General features: G+C 47.7%; 1 protein-coding gene across 5 annotated transcripts in view; it reads left to right on the forward strand.

Moving 5' to 3' along the window:
- The window catches only part of BECN1 (beclin 1), a 188,763-nt gene that overhangs the window by 72,085 nt on the left and 93,322 nt on the right, over positions 1-23,356 (forward strand). For all 5 annotated transcript variants that reach the window (XM_086924085.1, XM_086924084.1, XM_086924086.1 and 2 more), the window contains exon 6: positions 7,304-7,440. In XM_086924085.1, coding sequence (XP_086780211.1) covers positions 7,304-7,440 — 137 coding nt within the window. The remainder of the gene's footprint in view (positions 1-7,303; positions 7,441-23,356) is intronic.

The following is a 23,356-nucleotide window of genomic DNA, read 5'->3' on the forward strand; positions in this document are numbered from 1 at the left end:
TAAAAGGGAACCCAATGAAGAACCAAACATTATAAAATATAGGGACCTATGCAGGAAAACAATAGCATCCCTCAGTATCTTTTTCTAATTGTGGGGAAACTTCATAATTTTTTTTTTTTTTAATTTGTTTTTATTGCAGAATTAGAAACCATTGCATACAATAGCTCAACCAGCACACTCATGGTGTCCCCCCGCATAAATCGGAGAAGCTTAGGTTATACACTGCCATTCAGCCCGCATCCCGGAGGCCGGGCGGCACCATGTTCCAGTTGGTAGCAAGGCATCACGGTGAGCGTCCCTGAGGGACAATGGTCGAAATCTCTTTATGTATCTGCATTTTACCCCCCCAACCCCTAACCATCCCCAACACCGTCCAGCATAGTCTAACATCCCGGTTCCGTGGCGACACCGCAATCCCGTCCCTCAGTCCCTGTGAGGCCTTATCGTGTCCGTTCCATGCGCCCTGCCCCTGCTCCGCTATCTACCCATGCTCCACAGACCCATTAGATTGTGACTGGTCCGGAATTGCCCTCGTTCCCGATCTGGATCCCGGCGCCCAACCCACCCCTCAACAGCCCTAGAACAACCCCTGATCCCTCCCCCCCAGCAACCGCTAATGGTGTGTGCCATGTTCCTAACTCTTGCATGGGTCCCGCTACAGATCCGCTCATACCACCGTACTCGTAAGCCTCGCAGTGTCCTCATGCCTTATCCATTCAGTCCTCATCCTCCACCAAGGAGTCACGGAGAGCCTGTACTATCAATTCCCATGCACGCGCTGATTCCAGGCTCTTTTCGTTGTCAAGCTTGATAGCCTGCCTCATACGGAGCACACTCTCGCATTCAGACCACCTCAGCAAGTCATTCGTCCACCTCCTCACAGACGGCCCCTCCCTGGACTTCCAGTGCCGGGTGATCTCTCTCTGCGCCAGTATCAGCCCTAGGTCGATAAATTTACTTGTCACCCTGGTGTTTTTTGTGTGTGGGAACCAGAGCAACAAGCACGCCGCCATATCAAACTCCACCTCCCTGTCGGTCACTGCATTGAGGAGTTCCCCTACTTCCGCCCAATAAGCCTCTAGTTTCGGGCAACCCCAGAACAGGTGATCCATATCCGCCTCCAACGCCAAGCACCTCGGACACCGTGCCTCCTGTACCTGGAAGTACCGTTTGATCTTCTCTGGGGTCAAGTAGGCCCTATGTAGCACAAAAAAATGCACCTGCTGGAAGCGTGCATTCCTCGTGCCCTTCCACGTACGCTTAAGGATATGGCCCCACACCGTGTCCGGAATGGGCCTGCCTATGCTCACCTCCCATTTCGCTTTCAGACCCAGGAGCGGTTCCAGCCCCTCATGCAACATCCTATTATGAAGGCAGGTCACCGCTTTAAAGGTGCCGGCGGCCATCACTACATACTGGCAAGCCATAGTCGTTTCCGGTTCGATGAGCCCCCCTCTCCAATGCTTTTGAATGGCCGCCACCACTGCCGCATGCAAGAGGAAGCTCCCATCCGGCAGCCCAAACTGTTCCTGGACCGCCCTGAAGGGCACCAAGGTCCCATCAATATACAGGTCCCCTACCACTTGCAGCTCCTCCCACTCCAATAATGGGGACCAGTCGCCCCCATGCGGCAGCGCCGTCAACATGCCTATCGGTATCTCCGGGGCATACGGTCGGGTCGCCTTCGCCCTCCTCAGACCCCTCTGCCAGCATAGCCTGAGCGTCCGCTCCTCCATGGTGAGGCCTCGCAACTCCAGTTTCTGCTGCATAATAATATAGGCTAGGACATGGCGTTGTATCCCCTGCTCTCGGTCGTGCTCCGGCCCTCTGAACACCCTAGCCACATGCTGTGTAAGAACCTGAAGTTGGGCGGCCAAATAATACAACTCAAAGTCAGGGACGGCCATCCCCCCCTCAAGCTTGGGGCGAAGCAACGTGTTCAGTGCCACTCTACGGCAGCCGTGCCCCCAAAGGAAGTCAATAATCATTGTCCGCAAGTCCCTAAAGATCCTCTGAGGAATCCAAATGAGCAGCGTTCGAAAATAGTACAAGAGCTGTGGAAGCGCCACCATCTTCAGCAGAGCAATCCTACCTAACACCGTCAGGGGGAAGGATGCCCAGAAAGATATACAACCTCTCAGCGCCCGTACACACCGTCCAACATTGCCCTCTAACAAGTCCGCGACCTCGTGGTAGATACGGACTCCCAGATAAGTAAAGCAAGATGGCTCCCAGACCACCCCTACATCATGGGCGGGGCAGGGCGCGTCCGCTCTAAGCGGAAAGACACAGGTCTTCGCCCAGTTAACCCTGAGGCCCGACAACCGGCCAAACTCAGACAGCATTTCCATCGCCCCTTCCAGAGCCCGTTCCGTGTCCTCCATGTACAGTAGCAGATCGTCCGCATACAGTGATATGTAGTGCAGCTGCCCTCCTCTTGCAATCCCTGCATACATGTCTCCCGACCTGGCACGCACCGCCAGGGGTTCCATCGCCAGTGCAAACAGAAGAGGGGATAAGCAGCAGACACCAGGCTGCCCAGACGTACTCGCGCCGTTGCCGAGGAATACAGCACCTTCGTCCATCTGCGAAACCCTTCACCTATGCCGAAACTCACTAGTACTTCATCCAGATAGACCCATTCCAAACTATCAAAAGCTTTCTCAATATCTACAGATAACACCGCCTGGGTATCGTCCGTATCCGCTGCACCATCCAGTATCCCAACCAGGCGACGAATATTGAACGCCGTGCTCCTCGTGGGGATAAACCCCGCCTGGTCCCTGTGTACCAGGCCGGTCATATGTGGGGCCAACCTGGCGGCCAAGATCCGGCTTAATATCTTGTAGTCCACCGTCAGCATGGACAGTGGCCTGTAAGACCTCACATCAGTCGCCTCCCTGCCGGGTTTCAGCAACGGCTCAATCAATGCTTCCCTCATTGATCCGGGCAGACCCCCCAACCTGTAAGCCTCCGTATACACCACCAGTAGTCTGGGTGCTAAGCTATCAATGTACTTCTGGTAGAATTCTATCGGTAGGCCATCCACCCCGGGTGTTTTATTCCTCGCCATATGCTTAATGGCCGCCCTGATCTCGGCCAGCGTTATGGGACCACCTAAGTCTTTTGCATCGTCATCGTCAAGTACCGGAAGCTGCATTGACTCCAGATATGCCGCAATTTTGCACGCCTCCACTCCCAACTGACTCTCGTACAACTCCGCATAGTAGGCCCGAAAGCACTCCAGCACCGCCGTTTGGGAATATACCGTCTCCCCTAGTTCATTTTTGATGCTCAAGACCGGGCAGCCTCTGAGTTCAGGATTAGCGAGCCTAGCCAGAAGCGTGCCCACCTTATCCCTTTCAGCATGCGCTCTAATGGCGTATTGTCTGTAATCATAGCTCCGTAACCGTTCCGTTTCGGTGGCCACCACCTCCTTAGCCTCCAGTAACTGGGCCTGCAAATCCGGTTGGTCCGGCCTACGCCGCTCCAGATCCCTCAGTTTCTCCTCCGCACTGGCAAGCGCATTCAATACCGACAATCTAGCATCCGAAAACCTACCCAAGCACACTCCTCTCACCACCACTTTCATCGCGTCCCATTCAGTGGACCTACACGTAGCTGTACCCTCATTCTCACTAAAATACTGATCTATGCCCCGTTGGACTGCGTCACTGAACACCGAGTCCTCCAGGGTGTCGGGCCGGAGCCGCCATGTTGGAATCGCGGAACGCGCCCGCTGCCATTGGACATGCACCAGCAGAGGATTATGATCCGAGATGGTTCTGGCCAGATACTCCGTATGTGAGACCAATGGGGCTAGGGACCCGCTGCACAGCACCGAGTCAATTCTAACATGTAGAGCGTGGAGTGCTGAGAAAAAGGAGTAGTCCCTGCCATCCCTGTGTTGTTCCCGCCTCACATCCAACAGTCCCCATCTTTCTTGCCAATCCTTCCTGTGCATGGCTAACTTACGTACAGGGGAATCAACGAGGGGTGGGTGAGATCTGTCTAAGGCCACATGTGTGATCGAATTGAAGTCCCCCCCCCCCAGTATCACAGGACCCGCTAGGAAAGAAGCCAAGGAGCCGGATAAACCATCAAAGAAGCGGGCCTGATCAACATTCGGAGCATATACACAGCTGAGAACCACATCCCGACCATACAACCTCCCCTCTACCGCCACATATCTGCCCTCAGGATCCACCAATTGATTCAGCACCTGAAACGGTATCCCCGCTCTCACCCATATCAGTACCCCTCTAGCAAACGCGGAGTAAGTGGTGCCAAAGACCTGACCCCGCCATCTCTTCTGTAGTGCGGTGCATTCCTGTTTCGTTAAATGAGTCTCCTGCAACATGGCAACCTGAACCCCCCGCCTCACCAAATAAGCATGCACTTTGTGGCGTTTGACCATAGTTCGCAGTCCTCGGAGATTCCACGTTAGGCATTTCAAGTTAGGTAACGTCCCCATACCAGCATAGAGCAATCCAGTTCAAGTATAGCCAGTTAATACCCACACCATAGCAGTTCCCCCCCCCGAAACAAACTGTAGAAAAAACTCCCCAAACCCCACTCCCCAGGACGGAGCCCACAAACCCGGTGTCAGCCCCGATCCAAACCTTAAACCAAACACACATCCGACTAACCTGTGGTCGCCACCACAGAAGGCCTTAAGGGCCCTGGGGGGGTGAGTTATCGCCGACCCCGGCAAGCGGAGCCCGCGCCCCGCGCCTTCCATCCCGCAATGCCGATGCGGCACCCTACCTGGCGACCCATCTAGTGCCAACAGGATACCACCCTACCAGAAACAGTGTCTCAAGTCCCATAGAAGAGTCAGCCATGAAAAATCTCATCAGACGTCTGGGGGGTAACCACCGGCCCCTTCAAGCTCTCCGCCTCCGAAAGTTTCTCTCCAGTCCTGCCACCGTCATCGCCAGAGTCCGTCGCCGCCAATTCACTCTCCGGCTGTGATCTCGTGATGGCCGCCGTCGCCGCCAGCGCCTCTTTTGTCTGCAGCCATTTGGGCCTCCCGTTTCTCTCGCTGAAGCCTAGTGCGGGAGCGTATCCTTTGAGACTTCCGGACCTGAGGCGGTTTAGGCTTCTCTCGCCTACTTTTGCTATTCCTGTCCGTGCCAGCTCGGTAAGATTCCAACCACATCCATGCTTCATCCGGAGTTTGAAAAAAGTGCGTGGTCCCATCCAGGATGATCCGCAGCTTGGCCGGGAAGAGCAGGGAGTATTGGATGCCCTCCTCCCTCCGCTCCTTTTTCACCGCCAGAAAGGATGCCCTATTCTTCTGGACCGCCTGAGTGTAGTCCGGGAAGATCGTGACTCTGCTGTTTTCCACCTCATATGGGCCCGAGGCCCGAGCTTTCTGGATGAGGAGGTCCCGGTCCTTATAATGAAGGAGCTTCACCACCATCGGCCTGGGGGGGCGACCAAGTGCTGGTGGGCGAGCCGGCACCCTGTGCGCTCGCTCCAATGTAAAGAAGGAAGTGAGTCCCTCCGGTGCCACCGCAGTCCGGAACCATTCCTCCATGTAGGCCACCGCATCCTCCCCTTCAATTCGTTCCGGCAAGCCTACGACCCGCACGTTATTCCGTCTGTTGCGGCTTTCGGCATCCTCCGCTCGTCGCTCCAGCATGTCCAGCCGGGTCAGGATGTCCGTTATCTTATGTTCCGCAGTCACCACCGCCGGTTTCAGGTCCAATAATAGCTGCTCATGGTCCTTTACCTTATCCGCCAACTTGGCATGATCCGCTCTGAGGAGCCCCAGCCCCGTAGCGACCTGCGCAATGTCCTGCTGCAATGCCTCCTTGGTCGAGGTGATGGCATCCAGAATAGCATCCAGGCGCCGGTTCAGTCTCTGCTCTTGGTCCATCATCGGCGGGGAGGCCTCGCCAACCTGGGATAGTGCGGCCGAGTCCTCCCGGCCCTGCTCCGTGATGGTCGCTCCACCCGCAGCCGCCATCTTAGGTGTCCCCGTCGCCTCTACACGGGCATGCCCGGACCTCACCAAGGCCCGATAACCTCTGCCCAGGGGGACGTGCGCATCAGCAATGATCGCAACAGAGTGCCTCCGCAGTGTCCGCAACTCTAAGGATCAGAAGGTCCAGCGCCGTCCACCCCACTGTCGCCAGATCCAGGGGGAGGGGGGAGAAGAAGTAGAGACGAGTGCTCGCCCCCAGTACCCCGATCCAGCGTCGGTCACCAAACTCCCCGCTCCTCAGGTCCGCACCAACAGTTCTTACAACTCCGGTCTCGCATAGGCGGGCCACCCCGCCAGCCGATGCCAATTCAACCCAGTTTCGGTTTCAGAGACCATCGACCCGTGCCGTCGCCATTTTCTTCACACTCTGGGTAACACCTCGGTCGTCGTCTTACTAGGTCTCCGCGGGGCCAGCAGACCCCAAAGTGCTCTCTGCCGCTCACCAGTGGTTCCCCAACTCTTCGTAGGCTAGTTGCGCCGACCAGGGGTCGCCCCAGGTGCGGTTTTCAGGAGAAATAGCGGGATCCCGCGCGGAGCTGCAAGCTCACGCCGCCATCCCGATCGGCGTCCAAGCCACGCCCCCGGGAAACTTCATAAATGAATCCAGCGCACATAAGTGGGTCTTTTTTTTTCCTTTTCTCTTTTCTTTAACGTCCTGGTCGTAGGACCACCTGTGCCTGAGCTGTATAGATCACCCAATACATTGGATCTGCTGCTAAGGGTCTGAGTTTTATTTACACAGAGGGCAGTTAATGCAAATCTATCCCTTACACTGCTACTTTTGAATGGTGATTCAAAATTTACATGGGTGCGAAGCGTCACACCCCTCCAAAGTAGACCTGAATTTTATTGTTGTAATTTGTGGCAGTGTACTTGGTGGTATCTGTGGCAGGGGAATCTTGAAGGCATTCCCCTCCCCAACAAAGCACGCACAATCTGTCTCTTTCAGCCCCCACACCTGCCAGAGAGATTACAGTTTAGTGCAGTGACAAGCAAAAATAGTTAGGCATGTGTGAAAATCATGCTCTTGTCCATTTTTTTTGTCACCTATCCAGATTGGCAGAGAGAATATATTGCAGCCTTTCTCCTTTGGACATTTCCACACATCAAAGACATCTGCCTATCCATCTAAGTGAGCAATAAATTATACATAATGCGGTCCAAGTCACTTTTTAACAATCACTAAAGTGGTAGTTCCAAAGGTTCTGGCAACTCCTTTGAGCAAAATCTGTATGTTGTTTACAGTTTTAATCCGTGCTTCTGTATAGTTTCTTCCTTTCACTACTAGAATTTAATTTCTTTTTTTGACAGGTGACTGGTGATCTTTTTGACATTATGTCTGGACAGACAGATGTGGACCACCCACTTTGTGAGGAATGCACAGATACCCTGTTGGATCAACTAGACAATCAGCTTACTGTCACAGAGAATGAGTGCCAAAACTACAAGTAAGTGGAAAATTAATATCTTGTAAGCGTACACAAAATACAGCAATTTACAAAATTAGAAAAAGCATTTTTTTTAAAAAGCAATATTAAATGCACAATTAAGAAAGATAAAAGGACATATAATGCCAGAATAAATTAGCTAAAAAAAGAATTAAACCGCTATTGACAATCTCTTGCATCGGATCAACCAAAATTGCTTTAAAAATTTGGCTACACCACAAACTATGGGGGGGGGAAGTGTCCGTCATTAGGATGCGAAGGGCTACTAGATAGCTACGCGTGCCCATATTGCGACAGAGGGGTTTAAGCCAAAAACTCCTGGGTTTAGCATAGTCCGGACATTCGAACAGGATATGCGTAATGGACTCTATCCTGGTGGAACAACATGCACAAAAAGGGGACGTGTGAGCACCTGATTTCCACTTTGACACCAGGGCCCCAACAGGAAGGGAGCCCACTCTGAATTTAAAATACAGTGCTCGATCAACTGGGAGGGTAATTAGGTCCAGGTAAGGCTCATAAACTACTGCATCTTTTACTGTTAAAAAGGCAACTGTAGATTTACAATGTCCAGAGTTTATGACTAACTGATCCGCGACCCAGTTCCAGTATAGTCTTTTCAGAACCTCTTTTGGTGGAGCCGATCTTGATAACCAACAATCCCCTAGTCCAAGTTCCTCCAAAAGTTTTTTGGTGTCTCTCAACCACTTAATCTTTGCCCAACGGCCCAGGCTCATTATCTCAGCCAACCCTTCAGCGTACGATTTTAGCTCTTCACCCCTCCAGATACGTGTCCATAAGAGGAGTGGGCGAAGCCGGGCTTGACCTTTAATATTCTTACATCCTGTGTCCAACAGCACAGGCACTGTCGGAGTGCTCAGAGGGATGGCGATTAAGGATTTCAATAGCTTGCTCTCTGCTGTTGCCAGGGAATCCAGACAGCAATGCCCCCAAAGTTCTGCCCCATACAAGGCTGATGTTACTCCCTTAGCCTTGTAGATGTCAATTGCTGGAGCAAGTGACCTCCTCGGTGATGCCCGGAATTCCCTCAGGAGGGCACCTCCTACTCTCTTATGGTTCAGGACCATCTTGGCAATGTGAGGTGACCAGTTCATGCTATCCGAGATCCGAATTCCAAGGTAGTCAAATTCGGATACTTTCTCCAAGGCAACAGAATTGAGAATAGGTGGGCGGCCCAGTTTCCTTGGAGGGTTTAGGATTAAAAACTTAGTTTTATCCACGTTGATTACTAGGCCCCTTGAAACACAGAAGTTCTGGAAACGGGTTAACAACTTCTGGAGGCCTTGCGGAGTCTTAGAAATCAAGAGCGTGTCGTCCGCAAAAAACAGGGTAGGGATCCGCACTCCTCCGAGACAGGTGGCGTCGGCTGGTTCTTGCTGGAGATATTCCACCACCCCATTCACATATAGTGAGAAGAGGGTGGGCGCTAGGACGCATCCCTGTCTCACACCCCTAGACACTGGGATCTTCTCTGTTAACTCTCCATTTCTTCCCCAGCGGACCAGAGCAAAGGTGTGGGCGTGGAGGCTAATAAGGAGGGACAAGATGTAAGGAGGCAATCCCAGCCCGTAAAGCACCCTCCATAACTCCTCCTGGGGAACTAGGTCAAAGGCAGTCCTCAGGTCTATAAAAGCCCGATATAGACTGCCCTTGCCTAGCTCCACCACCTTCCAGCCAAGGAGTGCTAGCCTAAACACCTGCTCTATCGTCCCCATTCCTGCCCTGAAACCTGCCTGGAAGTCTGATAATATTTTATTTTCCTCCACCCAATGAAGAATCCTACCAAGTATAGCTTTACCTGCTATCTTTTGGGTGGAGTCGATGAGGCTTATGGGGCGGTAGTTCCCCGGGATTTCTTTACATCCTTTTTTATAAATCGGGACCACCACCGCCCCCTTCCAGGAATCGGGCACTGGCCCCCCCCTTCATGATGTCATTAAGGAGAGCTGCAATAACCCTTCCCCACGCCACAGGATGTGCCCGCATAAGATCCCCCGGTAGGCCATCAGGACCTGCTGCCTTCCGGGGGGCTACCCACCCAATTACCTTTTCGATCTCTAAAGGTGTAAAGAGATTATAGCCATGGGGTTCGGATAGTAGTGGGGGGATCACCCTGACACTTAATTCCCCATCCGCGGGGAGGTATAGAGCCCCAAAGTGTTTTACCCAGCTTTGTGGGGGAATATTACAGGGTCTCATAACTTCGTCAGGCCTGTTCCGGGAGCCTACAAGGTTCCAAAAACCCCTTGAGTCTTTACTTTTGCTAGCAAAGAGTAGGTCCTCCCAAAATTTCTCTTCCCACTCGATCCTAGCAATTTTAAGGGATCTATTGTAAGCCTTCCTTGCTTCCAGGATATCACTGTGGGATTTGTGTTTCACTGCCTCTACAAGTCTTGATTTGTGTACCCTACATATTTGTGTGTACCAGCCATTACGTTGCTTTACACCTCTTTTGTTTCCTGGCTTACTAGAGGTGATGGTAAACACATTTGTCAGAGCCTCTACTAAAGAGACAAAGACCCCGCTAGCCCTACCCACCCCTTCCGGGAGAGACCCCAGATTTGACACTGCTTGATTTAAAAGGGTTGAGATTTCTCCAACCCTTTCCTCTGAGAGGACCAATTTAGCCCATTTCAGGCGCCTTCCACAGAGAGAGACTACAGACTCATCAGGGGGAGCTACTGTGGGGTTGATGGGACCCTTTTTAGGAAAAAACCACCACTGGGCCATGGACAAGGAAAGTGGGTTGTGATCACTTTCAATGCTCGGGACCACAACCATATCCCTCACTTGGCTCCAGAGACATATATCTAGTAAGATATAGTCTATTCTAGACGTGTGTCCTGGTATGTTATATGTATGAGCCCCCCCCTATCTGAATTAGTCCTCCCATTCACTGCCCTTAGGTTTAATTCAAGACTCAGGGAGTATAGCTGTAACGCCACCTCTGACCATCTCCTAATGGGTGGGATCTCCAGGGCAGGGATCCCTAACCTAGCATCCTCCTCATCCTGGTCTAGGGCAACATCCGAGCCCAAGGGCTCAAACGTACAGTTCATGTCACCCGCGACAAGGATGCACGACTTGTGTGGAGTTGTGCTCAAAAGGGTCTCTAAAAGAGATAATACAGAGGGCTTCCTCCCCCCCTTAGTCCCTCTGGCGTACACATTATAGACATTCAGTATTGTTCGTCCCCTGGGGTCTCTTAAGATAATGTTTTGGATATCCGGACAGCCTGTCTGTGACTCCTCTATTCTGCAGTCTAGGGAAGCTGCTACCCATATGAGCAGACCACCTGAGGGGCGTTCTTTCCCTGATTCCGAGATTAGCGCAGGCACAAAGTAGGAGGAGAATCCCACCCTATGTACCGACTCCAAACTCCAGGTCTCCTGGAAAATGCATATGGCATGCTCATCAACCAATGCATTCCAGTCTGGGAGGGACAACTTTCTTGCGATCCCTGCGACATTCCAGCTGAAAACCTTAAAGACTCGGTCCGTCACAGCTGGTGTGTCGCTGATCGCGAGAACACTACTATCCGCAGACCTCACAGGTGGAACATGCAAGTTACAATCCAGAGGAATGGGCAAAGAGACTACCAACCCACTGTCGCTTGCAGTTGAGGGTGAATCTATTCGGGGTAATGGTGCTATCATTGAGCCTATTCTATTGACAGTTACCATATCTGTAATGGCAATTTCCCTCGTATCGCCCCCCTCCAGTCAGCAACTCCCTGGTCCCCACGGGGGGTTCAACCCGTTGAAACCAAGACTCCCAACCCAGCGTGGGTCCCAGTTATGACCTAAGCCAAGTGATCCGATGCAAGAGATTGTCAATAGCGGTTTAATTCTTTTTTTAGCTAATTTATTCTGGCATTATATGTCCTTTTATCTTTCTTAATTGTGCATTTAATATTGCTTTTTAAAAAAAATGCTTTTTCTAATTTTGTAAATTGCTGTATTTTGTGTACGCTTACAAGATATCTTGCATATCGAATAAAAGCTTAGCAAAAAAAAAAGAAAATTAATATGGTTAAAAGATATGAATATGTGGTCCACCAGTGGTTTGTGTACCCAAACAAGTAACATTTGTATTTTAAACATACACTTGAGCAATTTGCTTAGAAAGAAAACAAACCAATATCAAAGGAATAATATTCATTTTTCTGAACAACAATAATGCATATATTTTACATCATGTGATTGGCTCTATTTCATTCATTGTATGATCGCATTTTGATGAATTAAATATTGTGTGTATTTGCTTGAGGGTCAAGACAGTAAGGGTGTATAATCTAGCGGATACTAAATATAGAGCGGTCTCTGCAAATGCAAGGCCAATGACCAATAACGACACAGGGTTTTAGCTAGTTTGTGGAAAATGCTTCTGTATTGGCTCATTCTAGGAGCCTATTCCATGTTGTACTCTGCTAACTTCATGTCAGTTGGTAAGGGCAGTTCAGTACTGGCAGGAAAAAGCTACAAGGGGGGCTGTTCTCTGTCAGCAGACACACAATCACTCCTAGGAACAGTAAAGAACTGCATGCTAGATGTACTTAGCTACCTGTATGCCTGAGTTCTATAAGCGCCACTTATGATGCAGTTGGGACTACACTGAAATAAGCGGGCACCTTTTGCAATGTCCAGAGTTTGTTTAGCAGAGTGTCTTGTTGAGGAGTTCCCACAACCTGTTTCTACTCATTCATTTCTATATATACCCAGCTTTTGTCAGACATGTAGCCTGAAGACTTTGTTTATCTTAATGTCTTATTTATTTTTGTTTGTCTTAAACAGAACTGGACTTGGTTTTGATAAAGCCATATTCTTGGTTTCTAGATTCTTGTTTCTTTAGTTAACCTCTCGATCATTCTCCTGTAACCATATTCTGGATGCACAAACATCTGTTAGTGTGATTACTACAAATCTGTCTTGATTTTTTTGTTTGTCCCTGTAAATCCTGTCTCTAAAATTGTTTTTCTTCTTTTCAAGGTCCTTTCCAATAGGATGGCTTGACTCCATGTACATGTTTGTTGGTCATTCCTACAAGTGTTCCTATGTCATTAGGTCTTACATACATATTTAGGGAGGTCTGTTTTTACACGTAATCTTCAAAGCACCTTAGGCTTTGTTGTACTTGTTCCTCGACGAGGGTGACTGTTAGGCTATGAATTCTCAGTGAAGTGGTAAACCAAATAGCATTTGAAAAGCACAAGATGCTGTTTTCAACTTGGACTCTGGTTGGAGCTTTGCTTTTTTGCCTTTCTTTGAGCTCCTGGACTGTCCGTTACCTCTTTGGGGGGAACTTTTGTTTGGTGGTGGAAAAGAAGCAAAAGCCTGATACTCCTTGAAAAAGTTAAGCCAAATGGAGCAGTGGTCCCTCACTTGAGTCTTGTGAGATCTTCAGCAAGTGCATGCACACAAAGTTTATCTAGGTTGCTGTGGCAGACCAGGGAGCCCCCAGAAGCAGGAGGGCTATCACAGGTAGATGTGCCTTTCTCTTCGATGTTGTAGATAGAGGTGGAGAAAAGGGAACACTGAGGTGGCAGTTTTACTAGCCCCACTCTACATCCCAGGAGAACATAGGGATATGAGTGATGGGGCAACCTGCAGAGCAACCTTGCCGGAGATATCCTTCCCCAGTACAGACTGTGGTGTGGTTGGGTTCTTATCACACTCGTCATTTGAATCTCCGCTGACACATTTGTTACACTTGGAAATTACGTGCATGCAACATGTAGGCCGGCAAATGCAGAAAAAGCCAATCTGTTTACACACATCCTGATAGCTTGGACCCGACAGGTCTTGAGGCTCAAATGTCATCTGTATTGGTCTAGTAGCGTCAATAATCGGTGCCTGTGCTCTCCGATAAGTTTGACATAATCTCAGTCAACTTTACTGTGTCCCGTGAAGTTCTAGAAACAACTGAGAGCGTAACAATTAACTTGGGTATACTTAGGGCAGACCCAAATAAGATATTTGGACAGACTCACAGAGTTTGAATTCTTATTGGTTACTACATGCCTCACAGATCATGAGCTCCAAAATTGGGTATTTGGCCTCGGAGATCGAATGAAGCTCCTACAATACAAGGCGGAGGACTTCGTTATAGTAGAAACATCGAAGACTCCAGCAAGGACCTGTTTCCAAAAGGGTGGATATCCAAGCATGTTGAACCCAACTGTTCAAATTGTTTTATATAACTTGGTGCCTTGAGTGCCAGTATTGTCTTACAGATCTGAATCCTCTTCTGACCAGTGGTCAGCTGATTCTCTTCCAGGGGATCCTCATCAATAGTCATAAGCACTAGAATATTCCCACCCATGCGCGGGACCCCGGAAACACAATCGTATATGTGCCCCACATCTATATATATATATATATATATATATATATATATATATATATATATATATATATATATATATATATATATATATATATTCCTCGCAATTGTTCCCGTCGCAGAGGGAACGCTTCCTGTTGGTGCCCGCGTTCGAGACCGGGAACGTGTCTCCTTTCAATTCGGAAACAAAAGCTTACGTGGCACACTTCTTGGCAGTAGATATTTTCTTTTATTTCAGGTCAAATCGCAAAAACACTGCCGACATCCGGACAGAATGAGAGACCTTTATTCAATAGTTTGATTTCTTTTTTGGATGAACAAAAGTGACATCGTTTAGTGGAAGGCACTAGTATGTTAAAAAACACGAATACATTTTTGTTATTCAGTGAAACACGTAATATAGTCTACTCAAGAGTGAACGTGTAATAGTGCACCACTTAATGATATGCGACCCCACTATCACCCTGAAAAATGAAATGTAATGACATGTAAAATAGATAACAACTACATGACCCACAATGCATTGTTCTACAAATGTAATGAGATCGAGTATAAAATGTGGAAATTGAAAAGGGACTAACGTAGAACACTGCCGTGACCAAGAACGTTTGTTCGAAACGCATAGGAGTTTTTGCGATTTGACCTGAAATAAAAGAAAATATCTACTGCCAAGAAGTGTGCTGCATAAGCTTTTTTTTCCGAATATATATATATATATATATATATATATATATATATATATATATATATATATATACATATATATATATATATATATATATATACTTAAGAGTGTTGATTGTTCCGACCTACGAAAACCCGGATCCAAGGATGCTTCAAGAATGGGCGTAAAACTATTTACAATCTTCTAAAAACATGTTACTGATTCTAATTAAGTGCGCCCACTCTGATAGAGAGGCATTACTAGTTGAAATTGACCGGGTGAATGGACTTTTGGAAGCCACTGGTGAAACCGAGCTGATAAAAAACACCTGTAAAGAGATTGATCAAAGACTTACAAAGTTGGAGCAAACTATCCAAGAGCGGAAAATTCATAAATTCGCACGGGATAAACAAGACTATGCGACAGGTCGTATATTTACCTTTGCGCGTAAATACGACTCTTTGCAAACGTAAAGCTATGTCTGTCCAACAGAAACCGGGTGCAACAACAGATCAGACTGCACCTACAAGCTCTACCCTAACCAATGAAGACAACTTATCGGTAGCATCATTCAGTGGCTCTGAAGAAAGTTTACCATCTGCAGCTGCAGGTCCCGTGGATCTTACCAACTTCACAGTCGTAGACGAATTAAATTTTGTCAGCGAGAACCGGAGATATTCTCTGTGCTCACGGAACAATCCTCCACCAGCAGGCAAAGCGGCAGTCAAAAACGTCGCCGCAGGAAACGCATTGCCAAAGAGAGGTGGAGGGCGAGGCAACACTCGCAGGAATTGGAACAAGTAACTATTGCTCAGGATAACACAGTGATTAACCTGACTGACATGACATTATCTAAGGCGGAGGAGCAACTTCTTTCTCTAGGCCTTTCGTATTGTCCACCCAATGACTTCTCTTATGTTCAATCGCGTATTGATGTATTCAAATTTATCAGAAAAATCAAATTACAGAAATATTTTTTGATACATCCGGAAAACACGAACATTGCTGCTGAATTGCCAGCTGTAACATCAGACCAGGAGTCATTACAGGTCAAGAATCTTCAAGGACTTCAAACTCTGATTTCTTAAGCGAATGAAGATAGTACTCAATCCACCCCTACAGTCAGTCAGGTCATCACTGTCAATAAATCACCAACCACCTCTTTTCGGGGCAAGTCCACATTTTTACCCTTGATGCCCAAAGACGCCCTGGATGTTTTCAGTGACAGAATCATCACTGAACTCAAGACATTGAATAGAACGGTGCTTGGAACGAAAAAACAGAGTGATTTCAACAATATACAATATTCCAAACTTGTTAAAAAAAAATCAGGACAATAATCAAGTGATAGTGAAGAATGCGGACAAGGGTGGTAACACTGTGTTGTGGGCTAAAACCGATTATTTGTTGGAGGCAGCCCGCCAATTAGATGACTCCCTTTGCTACACTAAAACCACAAAGTTTGTGATGCTTAAAAGCCATGAAAATACCAAGAAAGAAATCAATCTTTGTTATAGACAGGGTCTGCTTACCAAGGAGGAAACAAAATTCTTAAATGTGGCACAGCCCATCACCCCTCTTTTCTATCTTTTGCCTAAGATTCACAAGTGCACCGTCCCTGTTCCAGGCCGTCCTATTATTTCTGCACAAAGTAGCATGAACGAAAACATCTCTAAATATGTGGATTTTTTCTTACAACCCCATATGATTTCACTTCCCTCCTACCTTAAAGATACCACAGATTTTTTGGTTAAGATTAGTCAAATCACTTGGTGTCCTGATTTTTGTTTCCTGGTGATGGATATTGAGGCACTTTACACCAGCATTAATCATCTGCAGGGTTTGGAAGCTGTCCAATATTTTCTAGACACACGTGAGGCTGCCATGCGAGGACATAATTCCATGTTGTTAGACATGATACGGATTTGTCTATACAACAATTACTTCCAATTTGACAGGGACACTTACCATCAAGAACGGGTAGTGGCCATGGGTTCATGCTTCTCCCCCAGCTATTCATGTCTTCATGTTGGCTGGTGGGAGAAGCATGTTCTACGGGTCACCCATGGACATTGGCTTCCCCATCTCGCCCACTATTGGAGGTTTATAGACGATATTTTTATCATCTGGAAGGGTACACATGAGCAGGCAGCACTCTTTGTCAATGACATTAATGTGAACAACAGGAACCTTAAATTTACTGCTAACATCAAATCTAGTTCTGCAGAATTTCTAGATGTCCAAGTATATATTGACCACAACACAATCCAGACAAAATTACATAGGAAAAGCAGTGCGGGAAATTCCATCTTGCATGCCCGCAGTGCTCACCCTCCACATACAATCAATAGCATACCGCTAGGTGAATTCATCCGCATTAAACGAATTTGCAGCAGTTCAGACACCACCAATCAGTGTTTGGCTGAATCCAGGGAAAGATTCCTCAGGCGAGGGTATAAACAAGCAACTTTAGATCGGGCTCTTACAAAGGCTCTAGCTCGCCCTAGAGAGGAACTTCTCATTCCAAAAATTAACACCACCCCAGATTCTGCTACTGCTGGATCTATTCGTTTCACTACTGTTCCCAGGTATCAAAGTTAAGAAAGATCATAAAGTCAGAGTGGCCGATTGTTCTAACCGATGTGATTTTAGGCCCGTTTCTACCCAAGCTGCCGGCCATCACCTTTAGGAGGGCTCCTTCTATGAAAGATCTTTTGGATAGAACACAACCTGAGCTCCAACCAAAAACTTCCTGGCTTAATAAACCAGGTTTTTTCAGGTGTACCTCGTGCCGTGCCTGCACGTTTGCTGTCAACGGCACACACTACACATCAGCTTTCAATGAGAGACCTATCGCAATAAAAGAACATCTTACATGTCGCAGCGATTATGTCGTTTATCAACTTACCTGCACATGTTCACTCTCTTACATTGGGAGCACTAAGTTGCAAGCCAACCAACGCATCTTGCAGCACATTCGAGCCATAGTTAACTCTGACATGAACTATCCAGTGGCTCGCCGCTTCAAGGCAGTGCACGACAAAAAACTCAAAGATCTGAAATATACTTTACTGTGCTCTGTGGCTAATCCGGGCAGAGGTGGTGACCGTGAAAAACTTTTGCGCCAAAGAGAAGCCTATTTCATTCTATTGCTTGACACTAGATCTCCTAATGGTTTAAATGCTTTTGATGAATTACATCATTTTTTGTAATTCGTGTTGATGTTCTTAATCATTGATCACTTTACGTTTTCCTAGTGCAATTGTTCTATTGTATTTTCAGAGTATACATACATATACATGATGAATATTTGTTAGTATTCAGTGGACATTTTCTGAAGATTTTCAAATGAGTTCTCAACCGCCTACATTATTAATATTCCATGTATCTACCATCTGAATTTGATGATCACAATTTTTTAATCACTTGCACTTTAGCATTCAAGCACTTTGAGACATAGACACATAAGAGTTGATGATTTATACTCTATTTGTGAAGGCAGTGTTGCATGGTTATATAGCTATATTTTGCACTTGCAAATCATTTGTTTACATTATTTTTATGTGCAACTTTGACATGGAATGTAAATGTTATGGTACCTAATCCGTTTCAATGTTAGTATAAACAGTCTTTTTACTTGAATGGATTTAATCAAGTTACTACTGTTCATACTGATTTGCTTTGCCTTTTTCTCTCATAAGCACTATGCTTTAACTATGTCTTTTGGATCTTTTCAAGTTATCTGATCTTTAATTGTCACATTTCTTTACATTATTGTTTGTTTGCTACATTATTTTACCCATGCGTCCTGTTTCTTTAGGCGCTTGGGCTTTTAACTACCATTTAATGCTCTGCCTACTCCTGACGCGTCATGTGACCAAGCTCCGTTCGCGGAGCGAAACGCGCCAGGGAGGGCACTTGCTCTGACACACTTTTGAAAATAAATATTGCACCGCTGGCACTTTGATCGGTGTTGTGGCTTTGATGATTTAACATCCAATTGAATGGTGGAGAGGAGGTCTACGCCCGTTTAGACCGCAGCGAGAAGCGGCCGGGATTCATATATATATATATATCTCCATCCTACTGGCGGTCGCTAGTAGGTATATATAGTTAGGACCTAGTTACCATAGGAAATCCCCAACATTCTATTGGGTTTAACTTTGGTGCCGATTGAGGAATCTGCGTGTAATTTTCCTTAAAATTGCTTCGCTTCGCTCTGCTCCGCTCCTTCCCTGAAAGTTTCGGGGGGATTAGTCAAGCGGGGGCCGAGAAAAAAGGGGGGTCCCAAAACGTGTTTTCCGCATGTTTATTTCCATAAGGGACATTTAGACACTGCTACAGCCCGAACGGCTGAATGGAATTACACCAAACTTGGCAAAATGGTAGGGCCTGGTATGCAGATGTGCCTTTGCTATGTTTGGGGAAAATAACGCCAGTAGTTCTTGAGAAAATTGAATTTGAAAATTTTCAAATGGCATTTTCTATGGGCCCTTTAGACACGGCTACAGCCCGAACGGCTGAACGGAATTACACCAAACTTGGCAAAATGGTAGGGACAGGTATGCAGTAGTGCCTTTTCTATATTTGGTGAAAATCCCTCCAGTAGTTGTTGAGAAAATTGAATTTGAGGAAATTATATATCTATATGCGCTCACCATACGCGCACCGTAAGCGTACGGTATGCGTACGTGCGCGTACCCTTAAGTGCGCGAGCGAGTTTCTGATTGGCCGTTGACTGTCAACATTCCAAACTGTCTAAACCAGGAAGTGTTGGCCACCATCTTGTTTTTAAGGAGAACTGAGGCACAAGAGAGCCCAAAACAAGAGTGGAAAACACGAAAAGGGGGCAGGGTAGAGACCCCCCCCAATCCTGTAGCCCTTCTCAGGGTGTCCCAAATGGACCCCATAGGGCAAAAAAAGAAAATAAATAAAAAAATAACGGGGTACGCGCACCGTACGCGTAAAAAAAAATAAAAAATTGGGACCCCCTGAGAATGGCTAGGGGGTCTTAACCCTGCCCCCTTTTCGCGTTTTCCACTCTTGTTTTGTGCTCTCTTGTGCCTCACTTCTCCTGAGAAACAAGATGGCTGCTCAGGTGGTCCCAGAAGGATAATAACATATATAAACGTTATCCGCTAATAAAATTAGCATTTACAAAACCTTTGAAATTTATTGAAAAAAAAATATAGGTTTCACGCCTGATATAGTTTGGAATTAGCATTTAAAAAACCTTGCAAATTCACTTAAAAAACCATAGGTTTCAGGCCTTATGTAGTTAGGAATTAGCATTTTAAAAACCTTGCAAATTCACTTAAAAAACCATAGGTTTCAGGCCTTCTATAGTCAGGAATTAGCATTTAAAAAAACATTGAAATTGCTCCTATATAGTTAGTTGTACTAACTATATTTCGCGCACCCGCAATCCACTGCTGATGATGTCACATATCACATCATTCATGACATCGTCAGTGACATCTTGGAACACTTACGAGCCATCAGAAATAAAACCAAAACATACCTTGTAGCTCGTCACTTCCAGACACACCACTACAGCGATGAAACCAAACTCCGCATGGTGGTAATTGATAAAATCGATCTGGGGGTCAGAGGTGGTAACTGTGAACTTTCCCTGAGAAAACTTGAATCGACCTACATCATTGATTTCGATTGTACTATACCCGGAGGGCTCAATGTTAATGAGGAGCTGGCAATACATCTTCAGTAAAATTTTAAGTGGCACTGTAGCTTGTCAGTACTGACTTTCAGTAATTTTAAAATAATTTTCCCCCTTTTTTCAGGTATTTAGAAACTGTTTTGCAGACTAGATTTATTGTGAAGTACCCACCTTTTGAAGAGACATTGGCTACATCAGAATACTATGCCCACCAAGGCAAACTGTGCCATTAACATTGACTTTCATTGCCACGCCCACTGGGGCGAGATTGACTTTGAGATCGCCCACTGGGGCGAGATGTCTGTTTTGCATTCCAATAATGAAAGTACTATTGCTGGATTCTTTTATTTTTAAAGATGTTTGCATTCTTGAATCGCCATGTTTGGTTTGCATTGAAATGTAATCAATATCGCTGGTTAATCTTTGATACAAAGATTTCTAGTTGCGGTTCTTCACAACCCCTTTTATGTGTCATAATGTTACTCTATTGGCTCCCATGACATGCTAAGATGGCCGACACACTTACTGCTATACTTGTGTTCAATCTGCATTACAGTCCTTTTTAGGTTTTGCCTCGGCGAAGGATGCGCTCTGCGCATCTTTTCGGCGCAGGCGAAATCCTGTTGAGTTCCATAGTGTGGCTTGGTTCGGCCCTCGTCCTTGATTGGCTGGCTCCGTAAACGGAGCCTTGCCATTGGACGAGGGGCCTGTCCGTCAATGCCGGACCAGACACGGGGGCGTTCCCGACATTCTTTGGCTTTTGCCGACGTCACGGGACGCCGGGAACGCCCCCGTGTCTGGTCCGGCATTGCCGGCACCTCCCTTGTTTTTCCTCGTGGCCGCCTTTCGTCAGCTCTCTCCTCCCCCTTTCCCGCCCCCTCCCGCTTCTCTCTAATGCCCGCCTTCCTGCTCCGGCCTTTCCTTTCCCGCCCCCTCCCGCTTGTTTCCTCATGGCCGCCTTTCGTCAGCTCTCTCCTCCCTGGCCGCCTTTCGTCAGCTCTCTCCTCCCCCTTTCCCGCCCCCTCCCGCTTCTCTCTAATGCCCGCCTTCCTGCTCCGGCCTCTCCTTTCCCGCCCCCTCCCGCTTGTTTCCTCATGGCCGCCTTTCGTCAGCTCCCGGCCTCTCCTTTCCCGCCCCCTCCCGCTTGTTTCCTCATGGCCGCCTTCCTGCTCCAAGGCCGTCGTCGGCCGTCGTCAGCATCTCCCAAAAAAGTTCAAGGTACGTGTGCTAGCAAACCTTTTTTTGTGCGTAAGAGCGCTCAAGTTATATAAAAATTTTTTTTTTTAAAAAGTAGCAGATGCCTGCATTTCCGTTTGGCAGGAAGGGAGCGTAGCTAGTAGTGTTGCCGAGTGGCTTCAATCACCCGAGATCCACACCGGGTCTTCCCCCTTTTTATTAACAACTGGACCCGTGGACCTGGCCACTTTTTCGCGTGCATAATAAATAACTTAGTGTTGCATGCAGCGCGTGCGGAGCTTATTGGTATAAATAAAGAATAAGAAATCAAATTACATAGGAGGAACACGAGCAGCTAGCAGGCGCAGGAGGGCTCTAGACGGGCCTTCCCCTCTGCCCACAAGTTTTTTCTGCGGATACCGCGGACCGCATTCTTATCCCCGGCACCCACAGATGGGACCGAGATACCGAGGTGGCGACATATATAGGGGAATGGAACCTGCAAGCACATTTCGAGGTAGTGTTTACAGAAACCCAGCTCAACGCATCCTAAGGAAAGGGCACAAAAGGAACATGGCGTACCGAGCAAGGTCCGGTAAGAGAGTACAAAATGTATGTTAAGATTCTTTCTAAAGCGAGCAGAGAGGCTATCCCGCCCCTCGGGCTACCTTAGTAGCAATGGTGCTCTAACTCAAGAATATAGAGTTCGAAAATGTCCCTTGGTCATGGTGTGATGAAAGGTCAGGAATCATCCGAAATTAAAAGTCCCGGCATAGAGGACCACTTCCACAGGCCACGCAAATAGGCTTAGTCACGGCACCGCAGGTTCAAGGTGGAGCAAGGGGTTATCACACCTGTGTAGTTAGTTGGGTCATTTGAATGCCTTACTGCGGAATTATCAAAGCTAGAGAAGTGATTTATTGTGCTACTGAACGAATGAACATAAGCAGTTGAAGTACTCTCTTGAACGATTCTGATTGCTCGAAATAGCGTGGGATTTTTAGTCACTAGGTTAAAAAATGTATTTATAGCATTTCAAAAAGCCTTTGAGTCCAGCGGGTGTGAAAACAGCTGGACACTACGCAGTGGGTGCATTACCGGAATACGTTCCTTGCCACCTGTTTCCAGGCGTCCCATTGTGAGGCAGCGCCTGGTGGCTCAGTGGACTACTGCTTCCATTGCCGGGGCCTGTGTCCGACATCATGGTCACAGGTTTAAGTCCCGGCGGGTCCACCCAGCCTATCATTCATCTGGGGTCGATACACGAGTACGAGTTGGGTAACAAAAAAGAGGTGTTGTTCAGCACCAAGGTGAACGTGCGTTGTTAAAAGTACATATGTTTGGTTATGTTCAACGAATGAATCTGTGTGCCCCTGCTTGTGCCTCTGTGTGCCCCTGTTGTCTGCTTGTGCCTCTGTGTGCCCCTGTTGTCTGCTTGTGCCTCTGTGTGCCCCTGTTGTCTGCTTGTGCCTCTGTGTGCCCCTGTTGTCTGCTTGTGCCTCTGTGTGCCCCTGTTGTCTGCTTGTGCCTCTGTGTGCCCCTGTTGCCTGCTTGTGCCTCTGTGTGCCCCTGTTGCCTGCTTGTGCCTCTGTGTGCCCCTGCTTGTGCCTCTGTGTGCCCCTGTTGTCTGCTTGTGCCTCTGTGTGCCCCTGTTGTCTGCTTGTGCCTCTGTGTGCCCCTGTTGCCTGCTTGTGCCTCTGTGTGCCCCTGTTGCCTGCTTGTGCCTCTGTGTGCCCCTGCTTGTGCCTCTGTGTGCCCCTGTTGCCTGCTTGTGCCTCTGTGTGCCCCTGTTGCCTGCTTGTGCCTCTGTGTGCCCCTGTTGCCTGCTTGTGCCTCTGTGTGCCCCTGTTGCCTGCTTGTGCCTCTGTGTGCCCCTGTTGCCTGCTTGTGCCTCTGTGTGCCCCTGTTGCCTGCTTGTGCCTCTGTGTGCCCCTGTTGCCTGCTTGTGCCTCTGTGTGCCCCTGTTGCCTGCTTGTGCCTCCGTCTGCCCCTGTTGCCTGCTTGTGACCCTGTTGCTTGCTTGGGACCCTGTTGCT

The sequence above is a fragment of the Lissotriton vulgaris genome, chromosome 5 (genome assembly GCF_964263255.1).
Source record: "Lissotriton vulgaris chromosome 5, aLisVul1.2, whole genome shotgun sequence".
Lineage (NCBI taxonomy): Eukaryota > Metazoa > Chordata > Amphibia > Caudata > Salamandridae > Lissotriton > Lissotriton vulgaris.